This window comes from Rhipicephalus microplus, chromosome X (genome assembly GCF_043290135.1).
Source record: "Rhipicephalus microplus isolate Deutch F79 chromosome X, USDA_Rmic, whole genome shotgun sequence".
Taxonomy (NCBI): domain Eukaryota; kingdom Metazoa; phylum Arthropoda; class Arachnida; order Ixodida; family Ixodidae; genus Rhipicephalus; species Rhipicephalus microplus.
Window position 1 is genome coordinate 240334937 of NC_134710.1, and position 19315 is coordinate 240354251.

The 19315-nt window shown below is 45.0% G+C and overlaps 1 protein-coding gene across 4 annotated transcripts in view; it reads right to left on the reverse strand.

Moving 5' to 3' along the window:
- The window catches only part of LOC119187799 (SUN domain-containing ossification factor), a 133337-nt gene that overhangs the window by 71555 nt on the left and 42467 nt on the right, over nt 1-19315 (reverse strand). For 3 of the 4 annotated variants that reach the window (XM_037435880.2, XM_075878859.1, XM_075878861.1), the window contains 2 exons: nt 5898-6021; nt 1702-1794 (listed from right to left, as the gene is read on the reverse strand). In XM_037435880.2, the coding sequence (XP_037291777.2) occupies nt 1702-1794; nt 5898-6021 (217 nt within the window). Of the gene's footprint in view, nt 1-1701; nt 1795-5897; nt 6022-7306; nt 7420-19315 lie in introns of those variants that run through there. The other variant, XM_075878860.1, reaches the window with a different exon arrangement.

A 19315-nucleotide genomic window follows, 5' to 3' on the forward strand; every position in this document is an offset into this window, starting at 1 on the left:
AAATCTGTGCTAGCCATAGTGGCAGATGCATAAGCTGGGCAAAGGAACATAAACCACTCGTAAACAATCAGTAAGGCCCACCAAGATAGACATCGCAAGCCCTGGAGGCACCAATTCTCATTTTACAAAAATTTAAGATTTCAGGCAAAATGAGAAATAAGGAAACACATGATCTTGTGAAAATTTTTATGCTAAAAAAAAAGGCAGAACTGCAAGCCCAACAGGAGAATATATGCATGGCAGTGAAACAAAATGTTTGAATTTCCTTATACTGCATGCATAATGCATAATCCAGATAACATATATGTAAATATATCTGTCCAATTATAAATAGACCAGTCAATGTACATCTACTTCTTTTTTCTTATTATTATGTTGATGCTCTCACAAAGCACCGGCTTCTCCTTTGCACAGATTGAATTATTTGAAATTAGACACTTAATGCAGTCCAGTCACATGACACTTAGTAAGTTCACAAACACTAAAGTCCCATGGACACTGAGTATGTAGACAATTATTGCTACACATGAAGTCCAATCACATTGCACTCATATTGACAGAAATTCCAGGCATAAGGATACCAAATAAGTTGACACACAAAGTGCCACATAACAAAACAAAGTCAAGTCAAAGAACATTTACATGAAATAAGCAATCTCTAGGCTCTCAAAGTTTTGTCTCCATACCAAGAATACTACTCTCTTTCTGAAGCTTATTTAAAAGGCTCAGGAACCATTTTTCTGGGTGTAATCATTGAATGACTTTGTGATCCAAGTTTATTGCCTCATTAACAGACTGCAGCAAAAATTTCTCTAATCTGTCCAGAACAAGCGACGTTAAAAAGTCTCTTACAAGCTTTAAGTGCGTTCTCTTTTCTCTCATCCTGACGAGCGTGCTGGAAGTTAAGCAGAGAGGAATGGCAGTACATAAAACTTGCATCAGTACGCGTGGTGATCTTATCTTGACTGTGCATAATGAAACATGATCTCTCTCCCTCTCCTATTTTCATTCCTGTTCTTGAGTATGGCTCACTGCGTAATGTTAGCAGTCTATGGCGTGTTACACCTGCACATGGCACCTGTGCCAAGAAACAGACCTTATACAAACGCCAAACTTGATTTTTGCCCGCTATTGCCCAACAGCAGGCTACCTGCTGTACGATCAAGCAGCATGTGCCAGCAGCTCTGAAGTGAGAGAGCACATGCCTCTGTATGAAAACATAACACCCGAGAAAATGGCAAATTCGTGCTCTACTTGTAAGTTCTCCTTGCTTCACACTACTGCAAAGTTTGGCTGCAGTGTTCATAGTAGTGTTTTATATCCACAGGATGCGTTTTCTCGCCGAGCCTGAGGGATTGTTCATGACCCCTTAGGTGACATTAGTTGCTCCTTCTGTAAGACATGTGTAGGCCATGAACCCAGTATCTTCCCGAGACGGAAGGGCCTGCGGTACAGCGTCATTGAATTGCGTAACTGATGTTGTTTTTATGCATGATATACATTCTTCACTGATCTTAGCCTTAAAATTTGTGTCTTGTTATTCATTGTCCCACTAAGTGTCGAAGTCAGGAGCAACATTTTTACTGAAAAAAAAAAAAAAAGAAACATTAAGACAATTGTTCTAGACATGGCAGGACAGCTTAATGCATCCATGCTAAGAGTTAAAATTCCCCACATATTAAATTGGTGCCTGTGGCTTACTTGCGCTATAACCTCCACGGTAGATGATACAGGTAGCTCATTTGGCTCCTGTGGACGAACAAACTGGAGGTCGTTGGAATGCTCAAGAAACTCCTGCAGAACAGAAGACAAACAGTTCTAAGGAATGTATCGCTGCACACTCTAAATGCTTCACCTAGAAATAAAAACACGCTGATTAATGATGAAGTGAAAATTTTTCCCACGAGTATACTTGAACAGCAGCACAACAACAGTAATGATAATACGGCAATAACCTGTATGTACCATTCTATAAAAAGTTGTTATTTTCGCGGCGTCCTTGAAGCACTCAAGACATTGTAAAAGAAGGATAATTTACTAAGCTTTTAAGCAACATACTAGGCACCCAGGCTACAAACGCCACACAGGCAAAACAGCACGAGTGTGTCTGCTTTCACGTCATCATCTTCCTTCACTATTCACAACAGGGCACATGCATATCGAGGATGCGCTAGCAATTTGCCAATATTCAGCCATCCTGCAGAGCTTAACGTCCTCATTAAGGCACTTTTGACAAAGTTACTTAACTGCAGCAAAGTTAACTAGTTGCTTTTTAATGAAAACACTCGGCCATCCTATTAAACTACTTTCTGAATCACACACGATGTAAACAAAGTAAATAAGAAACAAACAAATAACACACACAAATAGCTATGCCTATACACTGATGCGTCGAGTTCTCCACGGCACACAGAAGTTCGCCCTATCATAGGGCAAAATTTTAAAGGGAATGCCGTAGTTTCTGGCCTTCTTGACTGGCTTGAACTTGACGAAAGCCGCAACATGCACGATGTCAGTGTCCTCTAGTCTAGACTTCGTATTCGGCGTTTGGCCCATCTGCGGCGAATCTTTCGACGGATTTACTCAGGCATTTCTCATTTTCTCGGGGCCGTCTGCTTCTGTTGGCTTTGACTCGTTATTTTTCTATGGCTCGTTATCTTTCTTTGGCTTGGTCCAGGGCTGTTTGTTCTCGATCTCCTTTATTTCTATCTGCTCTCCGGCAATTTTTCCTACTTCTTTCGAGCCTTGCCTTCCATTTTGTCACCTTGGCTTGGCTGGTCTGCAATCTCATCCTCCTCCTGCTTATCCTTATGGGTCGCTTTTTGTACCAGGGTTTCTTTTTCATCTTCTTCCTTTTTCTTCCCTTCTTTGTCGCCTTTTCCTGCTGTTTCTTCTGCCTTTCCGGGTTTTCCTTCACTCTCTCCACTGCGCTGTCTTTTCTCGCAGCACCAGGTTTGGAGTTCGTCTACTTTCCTTTGCCCTCAGCTTCTGCTTCGTCTTTTGGGTTTCCTGATGCTCCAGCAGACACCTTCGGCTTCGATTCTTCGTCTTCCTTCGTACTAGGTGCTTTGTTATTTCCGAAGTTCTCGTTGTGTGGTGGGGCTTATTTGAAAAGCGGGTTTTTGTGTCTCTTGGGAATTGCATCAGGTGCGACTTCTGGTTCCTGTAGACACTGGGCGTCGCCTGCTTCTGCCATGGTGCTTCTGGTTGAGCACAGACGATGGCCGGTTGCGTAAACTCTATAGCCATGGCAGACAAAGGTAAGACGAAAATGTACCTCGAAATCCTCCCACGATGTGATTTGGGAGCTCCTCGAATGGTACCAGTCCTTGGCAGCTGCAACCAACCGGGCCTTGACAGTTTCTAGCGTGTACGCAGCTGGCCACCCGTAAAGGTCAGACGTTCAACAAATATTCTCAATTCCCTCGTGTGCCGAAGGAGCGTCTTCGGAGCCGCCGAATGGACTGATGTTGAGGCTAAAGTCAGTGACCACCTGGAACGTTGGCGATGGTTGAGGCTGTGCTGCACCGGCCAAAACCAGTCGTTCCAGCACGATTGATAACAGCCTGCCCTTTTTTTGAATAAATTAAAGTAAGTCGTGAGCCGTGATGTTGTCGCCATGGCCAGGTGCTGCGTCTCCACCGCCAGTCGGATTGACAGTCAGTGCGTTCCATCTGAGGGTTAGGGTAACCAGTTCCATGCAACGATGAACTCACATTTACTCTTCTTTTGGCGATTGGATGACCATACCACTTCTGAAATCTTAGTCTTCATGGTGTCCTTGAAGCGCACAAGACGTTGTAAAAGAATACTTTACTAAACTCTTAAAGAACGCATTAGCCACACAGGCTACAAGCGCCACACAGGCAAAGCAGCACGAGTGTCTCTGCTTACACGTCGTCGTCTTCCTTCACTTCTCACAACAGGGCATGAGCATATTGCCGTGACAGGTTGGCCACGTTCAAGTAGCCCGCCGCAATCATCGTGGCATGAGCACCAGGCAAGACCCCGCTGGCATGCGCCATGCCCTCCTGCGCTCGAGCTACGAGGAAGAGGAAGACAGCTAAATCTGTGCAACTAGACTACTCGGACTTAGACGACCATAGTCATTACACTTGTGGGCACAAGTTCGCCCTAATGAAGACACTTGTTTAAAAAAAAAACACACACAAGCGTCTTTATTAGAGCAAACTGTGCCCATGGGTCTAATGACTATGGTCGTCAAAGTATGAGTAGTCGAGTTGTACAGATCAAACTGTTTTCCCCTTCCTCGTTGCCCGAGCGCACGAGCGCATACCAGCTGGGTCTAGCCTGGTGCTCGTGCCGGGATGATTGCGGCAGGCTACTTGAACGTGGCCAACCTGTCGTGGCAATATCGCGGATGTGCTAGCAATTTGCCAACAAAAATGTGAATCAGGAGTTTGAAAAAACCAGAGCTTTCTATTAAAGAAGAAAGGGCAGGTAGCAGTGGACATAAATGCAAGTTCAAATAAGCGAAAGAAATGTTTCATGCCAGTAATTTTTTATAGTACTGGTCTATGTCAGACATTTGTAATGAATCTATCAATATCTGAAAACCCTGCCTTTAGGAGAATGTTGTAGCCAAGAAATTACATTTTTTTTTGTTTTTGAAAATAATGTAGACCATGGCTTAATCCCTTTTGCATAAGGTAAGTAAACATCAGCAGACTAAAGAGGTCAACTTTGCGAGAGGGTGTATAAGTGGCTGGATGGAGAGAAAAGGAATAAGTTGACTTTAACAACAGCCGAATAAATATAGTGACTGAGTTGAACTGTGCTTAAGCAAGCTGAGTAAAAATGACTGAGTTGAACAGTGCTTAGCAATCTTGTTGCCTTTTGGAATACAGCGGCTGCCACCTTCTCAGAGCTCATTCTAAGGGGCTGCAACTTTTGGGTCATGCGCAATCCATGGGAAGCCATCGTTCACGCTTTCTAGCTCAGCTTCAAGAGTGAAACATGACGAGACGGAGGGCATGAGTAAAGCTAAGTGGGTGAGAGGGCAGCCTAGTGTAGTTAGTTCAGCTTGGTAGAGAAAGGGTCGTGATCTGGAGAAGGTGAAGCTGGGCCTCACAAGAGGTGGAGAGCAAAGGCAAAGCTATGACGAGTACGAAGCAGGTGGTGTGCAGAAGAGGAGAGAGCAGGCCCACGGCTGGCTGTGCCAGTGAAAAGTGTCGACCAATGGCAGTGCACAATCAAGCACAGGTGGTGCTGTTTAGAGAGAAACACGGACGTGCCGAGCATCGGCAAAGACCGAGGAAAGGCATGCCGATTCTAACAGCTTTACCCTTTATGCGGCCTTTGAAATTTATTCTTTTCCTGGAGGAAAACTAATACCCTCAGGTTTTCATGACAGAGACACTTGTAGTTCAAAAATAAAATCCTGGATGGAGGCTGCTCTACACCTCTGCTTGTCATAAGCCAACATTATTTACAAAGCCCAGAGCAATTTTGTTGTTGCTGGTCTTTACACAAAGTCAAAGAAACAGTCAATTCGATCTTGCCGGTTGGTACATGATACGCTATACTAACTAAATGTGTACTTTTCCAAACAACAAGCATAACCACCTTCATAATTTAAGATCCCTTTTGTAATATACTGAACACATTAATTCAAGCAATGCAACTATTTTTTTCAACGTAATGACTAGCTGAAGCTTTCTGTCCTATGTGTATACAGTACTTTGCTACAATTTCTTTCCCTATTAGAAAGAAATATATGCATGAGTGTGCATTGATTTTTACATACATACCAACAAACAAACACACGTTGTGCATTCATTCTCTCCTCATTTCAAACCAATTTCTCTTTCATGTTCAGTATAACGTAAATGAACCAAACAATTCGTTGTCTTGTTTTAAGATGGAACATTTCCTACCTTAATTGGGGTCTCAGCCTCCGAGACGGGCACAGCAGCAGCGTGATTTGCATGTTGAGCTCCATTGGTCCTGGCAATTTCACCAAGCCCACTCTCAGTGTCCTCCTTGCAGCAACAGGTGCATCTGAAGAATATCAGATTGATAAATAATTACCACAGACTCACCACACTTCTCTTTCTTCACACCCATTGCATACAGGCAGGCACATGGGCATTTAGAGAATGACAAGCATCGCCAGCAGAAATGAACCAGCCATTCGAACAACTGAATAATATTAATGAGCTTAATAATAATAATAATAATAATAATAATAATAATAACAATAATAATAATAATAACTGTAGGGGTTTAACGTCCCAAAACCACTACATGATTACGAGAGATGCCGTAATGGAGGGCTCTAGAAATTCCGACCACCTGGGGTTCTTCAACGTGCACCTAAATCAAAGCATACGAGCGAGCCTCAAGCATTTTGGCCTCACTCGAAAATGTGACCGCCGCAGCAGGGATTCGATCTGGCGACCTGCGGGTTAGCAACTGAGTGCCTTAGCCACTAGACAACCATAGCGGGTCTTCATACTACCGAAAGCTTGAGAGAAAATAAGCATTGGGGTTTAACGTCCCCCCACCTCACGCCCACCCCAAAAAAAAAAAAAAGAGAAACGTTGGGAGAGACCCAGTAATTATGACCATGACATTTGTTGTTGGTGGCAGTTAATTTCAGGAAAGGTGAAGCAGCAGGAAGAAGCAGTTGATGCACAATTTCTGGAGCATAAACATCGCAATGGCAATAATGATTTATCATGGAAAGGTCATCAACCCATCACCATGACTGTTTTCTGGTAGTTACACTTCAAGTGGTATTCTTCAGGGCTCAACTCACAAGAAGACAAGTCTACTTGCAGAAACGTCGGCTCTAACACATGTAGTTTGCAAATTTTTGATGACAAGCTTTCATACTGCCCCGACTTCAGGATTTCACGAATATAATTCTGTTCACTTACAGCAGTTAACATTTCAAGCATGAGACAGCTGATGCTCAGTTTCTTTTCTGCTCCTCAGGGTTCAGCAATGTACCATGCAACTGGCAATATCGCGCGCGCACGCACGCACGCGCACACACACACACACACACACACACACACACACACACACACACACATATATATATATATATATATATATATATATATATATATATATATATATATATATATATATATATATATATATATATATATATATATATATATGCTACCAACAGTTCTTTAATCAACATGCGCTGAAGGAGCACATGCTCAGGTCCTGAGAGAAAGTGAAGGGAACCACAGCAAAGGAAAGCAACAGAGTCGGCAAACGCACGAGAGATGCGCGAAAAGGGAGACCGCAGCTGCAAGGACTCAATCACCTCTGCGGTGCCGGCCGGTAGGCGTCGTCGACGCGCAGCAAGATCAGCCTGAACGCGCACAGCACCCAGCAGACGCCGACGACGTTGACGCTCTTCATCTAACGCCTCCTCCTCCTCGGCCAAGCACGTTCTCCAGCCGGCTCGCCACTCCGCCGAGCCGCGCACGCAACCACTACGGCCCGCGTACTCTATACTGCCGCCGCCAAAGGCGCACAAGTACAGACCGGGCGGGCAGCGTGTCCCGCCTCGCCTAACGGGAACCCAGTTTTGACGTATATGGACAGAGCAGCCAGAACCCTCTTCCCTCCCCTATTCCAACGATGTGCAGACCCCTATACTAATAGCCACCATACCCGCACAACTGTAACTGCCCGCGTGATGATGCGGCGAGCAAGCAACCAGGAGGACATTCTTCATCGTGCAATCAACCGCAGCATAACAAACAATAAGGTAGCTCATCTCAGTCACACGCACGCGCGCGGCGGACGCGGGCACACTTCGCGACTCGCAGCTGCACGTCCGGCATGTGTACGGATGTGTACCACGCACACCTGCGGAGACACGCGAGTCGAGACGCTCGCCAGTTGAAAACAGACGAAGCTTATACGTTGGTCTGTCTTCGAGGTTTCAGAAATTTTTTTTTTTGCAATACTATTAAAGAAAAAAAAAAAACCGATGGCGGAACTGTCAGATAGAGCGTAAACACCACACATGATTGTATTACGCAACCAACGCATGAACGACAAGGAATTTTAAGGGTCGATATAATCTGTTGATATAATCTTAACGAAAACCATCAGATCACGAAGCACGTTAATTGTGCTGTTTTAGCTTTACTGTATATACACATAATCAAGACGAAAGCGGCAGAAGCAACTTGCCTCCGGCAGGGCGCGAACCCGTAACCTTCGTTCGGACAGTTCGATGTCTGCTCTGCCCTACTCAATGTCGGGCTCGTTATCCGAAGGTTGCAGGTGTGGTCTCCTGCCGGAGGCAAGTTGTTGTTTCTCCCACTTGACTTTCTGCACATCTATATCGTAATTACACAGGAACCTTCCTACGTCGCAGTGTTGTAAATGCAACGCAAGAGGACGCGGAAAGCCAGGGAACACCACACAACACCCGGGATGCCCATTTCTATTGACGGCATACATTTCAGAAACAATTTCGATGTTTTAAGCAGTCAACCACGGGCATTTAATTTCAAAATTCAACCATTTTAAATTCCTGAATATCTGCGTACTTGTACCAATTAGTAATATGAAAAAAAAAAATAGTGCGACATAAGCCTGCCAGGTGGCGGAGTCGAGTTTCGACGGCTTGATCGGCACGATGAGAAATTCCAGAGGTGAAAAAAGACATAATTTAATGGTAGCGCGAACAACTCCAGAAAAGGTATTAAAAAAATTTTGCAAATAGCGGCGCAGGTTGCAATCCTTTTGCGGCAGACACAAAGGGTTGGCGAGCACACGGGTCTCACGGCAAACTTGCGTTCTGGCCATGCAGTACACATTTGATTTATTCGGTTATTATCCAGGTTACAAAAAGTAATTACAGGTTGAAACCTTTATTTAGAAGCAACGTTCACGGGCTAAGCATCAATTATGCTTTTTTCTTCTCTCTCTCTCTCTTTCAAATTTCATGCCCCATAAGCTTTCGTTGTTGCATTGTCCTCTTACGTACGTGTAGAGCTAGCGCGATGCGCTGGTTCAGCTCGTCGTTGTGCGCGCATCACGCCAACAGTGCGACAGGTCACACGTACGTTCGCTTGCATAGAGAGAGATATATTCACGCCGCGCGCACGCGTGAGACCAGCACGCTCGTTAATTCACTTAGTACTGCCTTGCCAAGGATATCGGCAGGGGAGTGCAAAAGGGGCACTTGCCCCCCCCCCCCCCCTTCCCAATCCACCCAAGCAGCACCCCTTCCCAATCGCTATGCAACAAGTGTTCGACACCCCAAGACAAAATCCTGCAGCCGACGCCTGTATGTTTCATGTTACTCCAATCACCGATAAATCTACGGAGCTCGTAGTTCCTCCGATTTACGATGCGTTGACGCCGCTATCAACGTTCCGCCTTTCGGGCTAAACTCAAGACCTTGAAACTCCAGCGGCGTCGGGTCGATCTCGTTCGCAAGCGATACGCAAGGGTGCTTCACAGGTTTTACAACCCGAAGTTACACGGGCCGCAAATAACAGGAAACGCGAACGAACGAAAGCGCGGTGTGACTGCTTCGCGTACTCGGTGCAACACTCCTTCTGGCAACGGCTTGCTATTCAAAATAACTTTCGCCGCTGTGTATGGCAAGTCTATTTTCCGAAAATAGGCGAATTGCAACGACACAGTTCTAGAGAAATTTGAAGGCGCGGCGGGAGCCAGGCATGCTCTTCCACTTTGCTCTCCTCTACACTCTTCCACACTCCGACTTCCGAATTTGAACTTCAACTTTTAGTCCCTGAGCTCATTATAAAAGCCATTTTGGAGCTACAAACTTTCATTTTATTAAACACAATCATCTCACAAACGCGCGCACGGCCTCACTGAAGCGCTCGTCTTGAGGAAGACTACACATTTTTTTTTTTAATCCCCTCGTGCAATCTTGTTATGCGCACTAAGCAGAGCGCAAAGGAGTACCGCATCATCCGGATTCCAAGACGCCATCTTCACCGCAGGGTCTTGTTTCAAAGCAGTGCTCTTCTGTTTCTGTTGTTTTGCGATGCTGCTATTTATTTCTTAGGAGTTTTTTTTTTATTGAGATGCTTTATTTTTTAAAGCGTGCACCAGCCGGAGGAGAGTGTGGTATTGCCCGCGCAGGAAGCGTTAACCATAAGAGCTAACTGAATTAAAGATGGTCAAAAATAAAATTGTCAGATCGTAGAAAATACCACATGGCACCGCCACACCTAGAGTGCCCCGACGCCTTCATTCGCCCGACCCTCCCATTCTGCGAAGCTGGAAAGACTTTTTTTTTTTTTGTCAGAATTCGTTTTCGGGACTAGTAGTCCAGTCGCTTTTCGATGATCAAAATAATGTGTACCATCGTCTTCTCTCTGCAATTCTACAGGCCTATCGAACGATAGTTATTTGTTGAAATCCAAGATATTACCTTTCTTTACTTGGCCAGCAAGGCTGTGCGAAACCAATTTGCTGCCTAACTGTGCCGGGGATCCTCAAACATTTCTGCGCCTAAAAACCAAAAGGTGTCGCACACGATTTCAGACCTCCCCCCCCCCCCTTTTTTTTATGGCCTTTCGTTGCTAAAGCAGACACTTAATTTGTTGATCAAGACAGCATATTACGCACATATAAATCCGTTTGAGGGCATTTCCGACTGAATTTTTGACCCGACACTGGCCCGAGATACAAAATTTAGAAGCCCGAAAAGGAAACAAATTTAAAAAAAACGGAAATAAACAGGTACCCGTGAAATAGCAGCCAGACAGGACGGCCAACAGTGCTGTAGATGAGCGGTCAGCAAAGCACCCGTCCCCTCCCTCCACCTTTCACCCGTAGTTGACGCTTATGAACCAGATAAATAAACGTTGGACGGTTGAAACGTTCACAAAATGCAAGCGGCGTTTTTTCTCATGTCGCTCATTTTGACCTTTGACAAGTACTGGCTCTAAGGTACCACATGTTGCCGAGCTAAAACGGTGGCGATACCGAAGTTCACGCGCCAATTCAGCCTGCCCGCTCAGAATGAGGCAGCCAGCCTTCAGATTTGCCGATCGCTCTGTAAGGAGGAGCCCACAGCGGTGCCTAAGCGCAGGCTGTCAATTGTACGGTGATTAGTCGCCCGACCAGGTGGCCGCCTCGACCAGTCCAGTCTAGAGCGTGCTGCAGCAATTTCCCGTGCAAAAGGACCAAATGCTTTCGACACGGCAGAGGGTGTGTATCCGAATTGACTGTACACAAGAAAGACGCCACCGCCTGCTCGCTATCGCACACAGGAGGGGCCCGTGTGTATATATACGCCACTCAACCCTAATCCCAGAAGACACGGCGGGCTATCTATAGAAGCTATCTATAGAAGCGGAATCATGTGCGCCCACCACGCGCCGCCACCCACCCCTCCATCGGCAGCACTTGCGCACGTTTTACACACCGATCGCCACGGGAACGAGCGACGGCGGCGGCGCACGCCCGGTCAAGCACGTCTCTTGGCGCGACTCGCAATTAGCCCAGGCCGCGATAGCACGTGGCAGTGTATTTATACACCGCGTGCACAGACGCCGCCTGGTCGACCAGTGAGGCACGTGAGCCACGTCCTAACGAGCACAACCAACCTCTCCCCTCCGGACAGTCGCGACGTGCGAAGGGAACATAACGCGGTCAATCCGCCGCACAAGAGGGATAGAGCATGCGCGCAACCAGCCGCTCAGAAATGGCCATTGATGCGGTGCAGAGCGTGTGTATATATATATATATATATATATATATATATATATATATATATATATATATATATATATATATATATATATATATATATATATATATATATAAATGCAGAGTAAGGCACGACGGGGCCATCGCCTCTGGCAATTTCGCCGATTGCGGTCCGGCGGCGGCACTGCGGGAGCATACACGCCGAAGATGACACACTATGGAGCCTCCACAAAGAAACGAGCGAGACGGCCGTGCTCTGGAATAGACGATCCGCTAAGTTGGCACTCTACGATGGCGTCAACAATGACTGTCCTTAAACGTGGTCCGAAGAGAGCCTTCCAGACGGGGACAACTGCTCTACCCAAAAATTTTAATACAACTGGCAAACACTGAAAATACCTGCCCGCGAGCTCTTTAAATAGGCATTCTTCATTGAAACAGAATTAGCAACCTCAAGAGATATATTTTCAGTGCGGAATTCAAGCCCGGAACTATTTGCATATCTGCCTACGAATACAGCATAACAGTATACAACAGTGAACCGTTTACACCCTTGAGGGAGTTTTACCGCGTATATAACTAACACTTTTAAACCCAAGAAAAAAGCCATTTTTTTACGAATCACATCACTCATACCATGGGGGGCTAGCAATCACGTAAATTACCTTATTACCACAAAACAGCGAAAAAAAATAAAGACCACCAGTCCGGGAGCATCCAATTAGTACAGATGGCACAAGCACAAAACGTGCACGAATACGGATCCAATGTTACACACAACATAGCATACTGCAAAACACCTCATGGTATTTGCAGTATACCTCATGGTATTGCTTGCAATACACAGCGTCACACTAAAAATCCGGTAAACATAGCTATGGTGTCTTGAGTTTCCTTTCATTGCCGTTGGGAATGCTCCCGTTCCGCATAATTTAATAACGAACAGACAGAATGCGCGTAAATTTATGGCGCGCTTGTAGATAGCCCTAAAAGAGACAACATTTCAATGTAAGATCGTAAATTATCCAACGCGTTTTTTTTAAATCGAGTCACAATTGTCATCTCGTTTTCCGTCGTATGTGTGTGTGCGCGCCCCCCTTGCGCGCCCCAAAATGCTCTTTCGGAACGCAAAACCATCTTACAACCCATCAGTGCAAAATCTGGTTAAGCAAAGGGGTGTTCCATGTTTGATTTTTTTTTAAGCGAGCAAAGTGGATTGCAGTGTATTAGTCGAAATGCAATGGCTTCCGCGTACCATTAAGCCATAAAAATTTCACGCACAACACCGACCAATTTAGTCGCTGATATTAGTGATCAATGTTTTACAACTGGGGCTATTGGCGTCATCAACTTTGCTTAGTGGAGGTTATCCCTGAACGCTGATCAGTGTCGCTCCGCATATGAGTAACATGTGCGCTAACGTTATTAACTAAATACGTTCACTAGTGAACAGGCATTACTTTAAGGCGAGCGTCGGGCTTCATTTCTAGCAGCAGTGCATAAAATAACTTCAATTTAAATCATAGTCAATGGCATGTTTTACACTCGACAAATTAATTAGCCACAGACAATACTGTCAGGCACCGGCCAGGCACGACTGTCTTCGTTTTTGTTGGAAATATGCATTCTTCAACATGTGCGCACGGGGGGAGGGGGGCACCCTCTAGTCACCACGAGGGGGGGGGGGGGCAAGTCTACCTCACATATTGACTTAATACGGTGCGTCACAAGACCGTACTGCGTGATGCACTGTTAATTGATTGATTTTGTAAAGGAGAGCATGTTGCATGAGTAGCTAACGCTAAGGAATTTAGAAATGAAAAGCTGTACTCCGTCAGTTCAGAGTGCGATGTCAACGAAGTTGATGGTCACCTGGGGTGACCACCGTGCGGGTCTCAGTAGGCTGGTGATACGTATTATTGATACATACGTATACGTATTATTGATACAGGCGCGCCGACCATAGAAGGGAACGACGAACGACGGCATGCTAGCAGCGCACACTGAGCGGCCACTGGCACACCATCGAGCCCCATCAGCAAGAAGATATCATCATCATCGTGGCTGAGGCGTAGACGAGCGAAGACGTGTTCTTTTGTGCCTCAGTATTCCTGGCCAGCTGCCACCAGAACCCCGCAATAGATATTGTCGAAGTAGGAACTTTCCGGAATTGTGGGATTCCTAATATCGACCTTATGTGTTGTCCAGCAGATAACCTTTAGTCCGTCAACACGAATGAAGCGCCCATAGCAATACACTACTTATGTTTTTCAAGTATTATCTTGGCAAAGTTTTTGTCATCATGTCATTAGAGTTGCTAATACCGAGGAAACTAGGAATGAGAAGCTGTACTCGATCAGTATATACTTAGCACCGCGACGCTGAAGTTGATCACCTGGAGTGACAAGCATGCACGAAGGCCCTTAGAAGGGTGATGACATATTTTTTTATCGTACTAACAAAAGCTGTTTAGCAAGATATATACAAGCATCCTCAAGAATAAGATGAATGTGCGCTACGCACAATGCCCCTTTGATCCTGCGGGGAAACGAACACTGCTTTGTGGTCCCTCACCGAAAGCGACCACCTCATATCTTTCAAACTAAAATTGCCAATTTTTGGTATCCTAAACTAAAATTATCAACTTTTTGTTGTGAGAAAATCATTTTCCACAAAACAGTTCCCAATTTCTCCAATAAAACGCTGTTTCCCGCCAAAAATGGTGTTCCGCGCATGAAATAGCAAACCACTCCTTCGTGTATACACGTCCGTACATGCCTGCGCACGTATACGCAAACAAAAAACAGCCAACGAGCCGCTCGCAACACAAAAAGTCGGCTATTGCTCTTCCTCTGTCGGGAGTCATCCAGCATATCACTGAAATCGAAACACGACGTAAAAAGGAAAAGGGAGAAAGTCTTGACGTAGAACTAATTAGGGACTAATTAGCGATGAACTAATTGAACACGGCAAACAACGACTGCTTCGCGAAGTTTTCTGACCAGCGCTTTACGGAGAAAAGGGGACACGCGCTGCTCGTCGACTTCCTTATACGCTCGCTTCATCTGTAGTTTCGGATTACTCGCGCCTGTAAGAAGCAAGGACACAAATACTCGGGATGCCCGCAATGGACGCGTACAACCGCTTACACGCTCCCCATATACGGTCTTCGCGTTCTACGCGTTCGAGGCAATGAACAAGTAGTCGGAGCGACGGCAACACTTCGACTAATACGCTATACTTTCCTGCCGACAATGCGAGGCGCAATTTCGTTCTCCAGATTGCTATTTACGTAAACAGCCACACCCAAGCCGCGCAGAGCAACGTCGTTTAAGCGTTGCGGCAGTCATATACCGGGTTATTTATTCCCAGAGGACCGCCCAGAAACTCGCAATATGCAGCACCTGTGAACGTGCGATTTTTTAAAAGCTGAATCGGAAACGGCGAATATAAGGACAGAAGTCAGTCTACGTTCAAAATTTATGACAAATTAGCTATATACGCCAATTAACTTATTTAGCTAGGGTACAGTTTCGTAGACAATGACAAGTGAAAGTTTGTAGCGACGTTTTGCATGTCGGTTTTCTAATCGCGCAGCATACGAGGAGATTTCTGGCTTTTTTTTTCTAGCTTTCTTTTTTTGTAAATGAGAAATTAAAATTGAGCGCTTGAGAAACGCAGGAAGCAGCGTAAATAAGAAACGCCCCCCGCTGACGTCTCCAGGCATATCCCAGTAAGAGTATGTTCATGCAACTATGACGAATTATCTTTATTATTTTGAAGTACTCCTTAACGCGTGCTTCCTCGCACAACACTGTCCATCGTGTCGGCTTCGTCCGTGCGACATTCGGCGCTATATCTCCGCTCTGGGAAGCGCAAGTTAACTTAATTCTTTGGTAACTTATAGGTAGCCGTGCTCTAGCTTTCTGCAGGGTGTCCTTGCACAGCAGGCCTTGCTCGGCCCAACAACCAGAACGAACGAAACATTTACTTCATGCAGGTAAGTGCTCAAAACTGACTCATTCTTTTTTTTTTTTTCAATGCACGTGCACAGCTGGATTATTTCATAAGTTTTAAATACTGGTGGTTTTCTTTAAAAATAGAACATGTTTCAGATTAATTAGAATTCATGCAGCGCCTTCCATTGCATCCGGTGTTTTTTTTTCTTCTTCACAATGAATTGAGCTTATTTTTTCTTATTAAATTTTTGTCCCCCTCACCTCTTTCTATATTTCTTAGTGTATTATGTCTTTGTATGCCCGTGTATTATGTCAGTGCTGAGTACTTCGGACGGTGTTCTGCAGTATTCTGTAGATGCTTGTTAGTACATACTTAATAATGCTAAGAACTCTACTTAACTAGCCAATTTAGAGCAATGTCGTTAACAAACAGAACTTGTTCCCTAACGCCCACTGTTGTCAATATTGCAGGTTTTAAGTAATCGCGTATCTAAGCAAAATGATGTACCTTTAGCAATTTTCCACAGTCTTGGGGCAAACGCCCGGTATATAACTTTCGCGAAATAGCCATCACACGCGTGTGCACAAAGCGCCAAATAAATACAGCATGAAGGCGAAAGGGGTTACGCCGGTCCTCGTATACGATGCATATAAAAGTCCTAACAGAAATGCGGTATCGCTCTACCACCGAGCACAAAATGCAGCTGACGAGCGCGATTCTACAGGTGGGCTTGTTAATGTCTATGTGTTTTGAGTAACGCACTTATGAGTCCACACGAGTTTTACTGGAAGATGGAATGCTCGTTCCTCTTTCTGATAGTTCCGTGTTCCATGTGTGTGAAAATCACGGACCGCAATTAATTGCGCGCTAAAGTACCCCCATTATCCCCCTGCCCCGACCCCCCATACACCACCACCGTACATTGTATACCAGCCTCTTTTAAATAACTACTAAAACGTAAAAGCTTGGAAACCTTTATACCCGCCCCCTTTCTCGCCACATCGACAGTTAAGACAAACTCTCTATCTCTGGTTTAGTATACCTCCTACTGTAAGAGAACAGGGCGTTATATAGCGTCTACCAGACATTGCCGATAGCGCACAGTTGCGTCACATATAGATTGCGTGCACAATGGTCGTGTTGTCGAACGCACGCGTCATCAGGACTATGTATTACTCAATCCGCCGCAAACCACCAGATGCATTTAACGGTTCCTCAAGAAAGGGCCTAGAGACAGTTGCATCGGTTCGGCGCTTCCCTCTAAGGCAGTGAAAGATATACAGCTGCCACTCGAAAAGAGGCCGCAACTCGATGGAGATGCACCCGGGTACTGCAGTACCCGGGTGAATATAGCATGCGCCTCCGGTGGTGGAAATTGAACATAAAACAGGTTGCAGCCAGATAGAAAAAACTAGCAGAGTTGGAAAGAATGAATACTCATTGATCAGCCCGAAATGACGAAAGACACAGAGGACTGAGAAAGACGCAGGACGAGTCTTGTTTCTTTCGTGTCTTTGATCGTCGCGCGATGATCAATATGAATATGCAAGCGCAGTTATATATAAGATCTAACAGACAATAATGCCAAGGAAGGTATAGGGGAAGTTATTAGGCCAATTGGCTACGCGTGCGCGTGCGATTACACTGAAAAAGCCGCGTGTTTGAAGGAAAAATGGAAAAAGTACTCTAAGTCACGACGCACGCGTGACGTGTATATATATGCCTTTGTCCTGCAGTGGACGTAGCCAGGCTGATGATATATATATATATATATATATATATATATATATATATATATATATATATATATATATATATAGAGTGAGATCTCACAGACAATAATGCCAAGGAAGATATGGGGGAAGTTATTAGGCGGCCAATTGTAATGTAAATGAGAAGAAAGAAAAGTGGGTGATAACTTTCCGTGGACAGGATCCGAACCTGCGACCGCAGGTTCAGGTCCTGCCCCCGGCAAGTTATCTTTTCACACACTTTTCTTTCTTCTCATTTACATTACAATTGGCCTAATAAGTTCCCCCATACCTTCCTTGGCATTATTGTCTGTGAGATCTCATTAATATTGTGTAAAACACGAAAAACGAGCCCTTAAGTATACACTTGTTTCCCTTATTCATTAACGAGGGTCTCGTACTGGCAGACTTGGTGCCTCTAGGTTGTGTACGGGGAACTATTGGTCAGCTGCCAGTTAGTAATAAGTTCACGTGCTACGTGACGCCAAACAGGCTCATAAAGAGTGTGCTACACTCGCCGCCATGGCTACTAGTGGCGCTAACATGCACTCCAACATTTAAATTGACATAGATACCCAATAAAGTGGCTGGGGGGATAGCTGTCGTGGTAGCTCAGTGGTAGAGCATCGAACGCGTTATTCGAAGGTCGCAGGTTCGGATCCTGCCCACGGCAAGTTATCTTTTCACCCACTTTTCTTTATCATTTACATTACAATTGGACTAATAACTTCCCCTATACCTTCCTTGGCATTATTGTCTGTTAGATCTCATTAATATTGTGTAAACACAAAAAAACGAGCCCTTAAGCATACACTTGATTTCCTTATATATATATATATATATATACACACACACACACACACACACACACACAACGGTTAGCCAACTTTATGTTCACTGCTGCTGTACGAAAGCCTATCCCGATGATTTCCGATTTGCCCTGTACCGAGCGAGGAGCTTGTTCCACTTTATTCCCGCGAATTTCTCGGTTTCATCACTCACCTCCTGCCGTCCTTATGTATATACGTTTACCATCCGCTGGCATTCATTCCGTCGCTCTGAATGACCGTCGGTTATCTGTCCTTTGCATTACGTGACAAGAATAGGCCCCGCACTTCCTCTTAATGACAATTACACCAGCTACGCCTGTTGGTTACCAGATTCACTCAGATGTCTTTCAATCTCTTACCATAATTTTCCGTTTCATCGCAGGCGGCGTGGTTCGTAACTTCCCCAGTTCGTTATTCTCAACGTTCCTGCCCCACATGTTAGTACTGTAAATACGCAATGGTTGTGCACATTCCACTCTCCATCTGAGTTACAATTCATTGAGGTCAATGCTGAAGAGCGCCACGTCTTCAGCAACCAGTATAGGCCACTCACATATTCTCCGTTAGCTTTAATTCCTATATTTCTTTTGCAATGTAATAATTTGAACACTTCTAAGAAGCCCACTTATACGGCGTATAGAAATTTCTCCGAGTTAACTTTAAATGGAGAGCAGAAATTGTTGGATAGTGCTTTCCTTCAAAACTACGTTTTATTCGGTAAGAAAACATCCGTTGAATCAACGCCATCGTTCTTGCTGTTGAACGCGGTACTAAAACGCCGGCGCCGGAATGACGCATGGTGCGACGTCAGACATGTCGAAGTGCATTCCTGTACACCTTGGACAATTGCTGGGTTTAGCCCCCTCCATAGTACACAGTCGATACCTGCCGCTAAATAAATTAGGCTGTCGCATACCTTTCAAGATGCATAGCGTCACAGCGAGTTGTTTTGGCGCGGGAGTTTCAAAGTGGTCTCACTGCCTGCCTCGTTTTTACGGCTTAAAAAAAAAAAAAACTTACAAAGTCATTCAACTCTGAGAGTAAAAGTGGTACGTACTGCAGATGCATAATTTACTA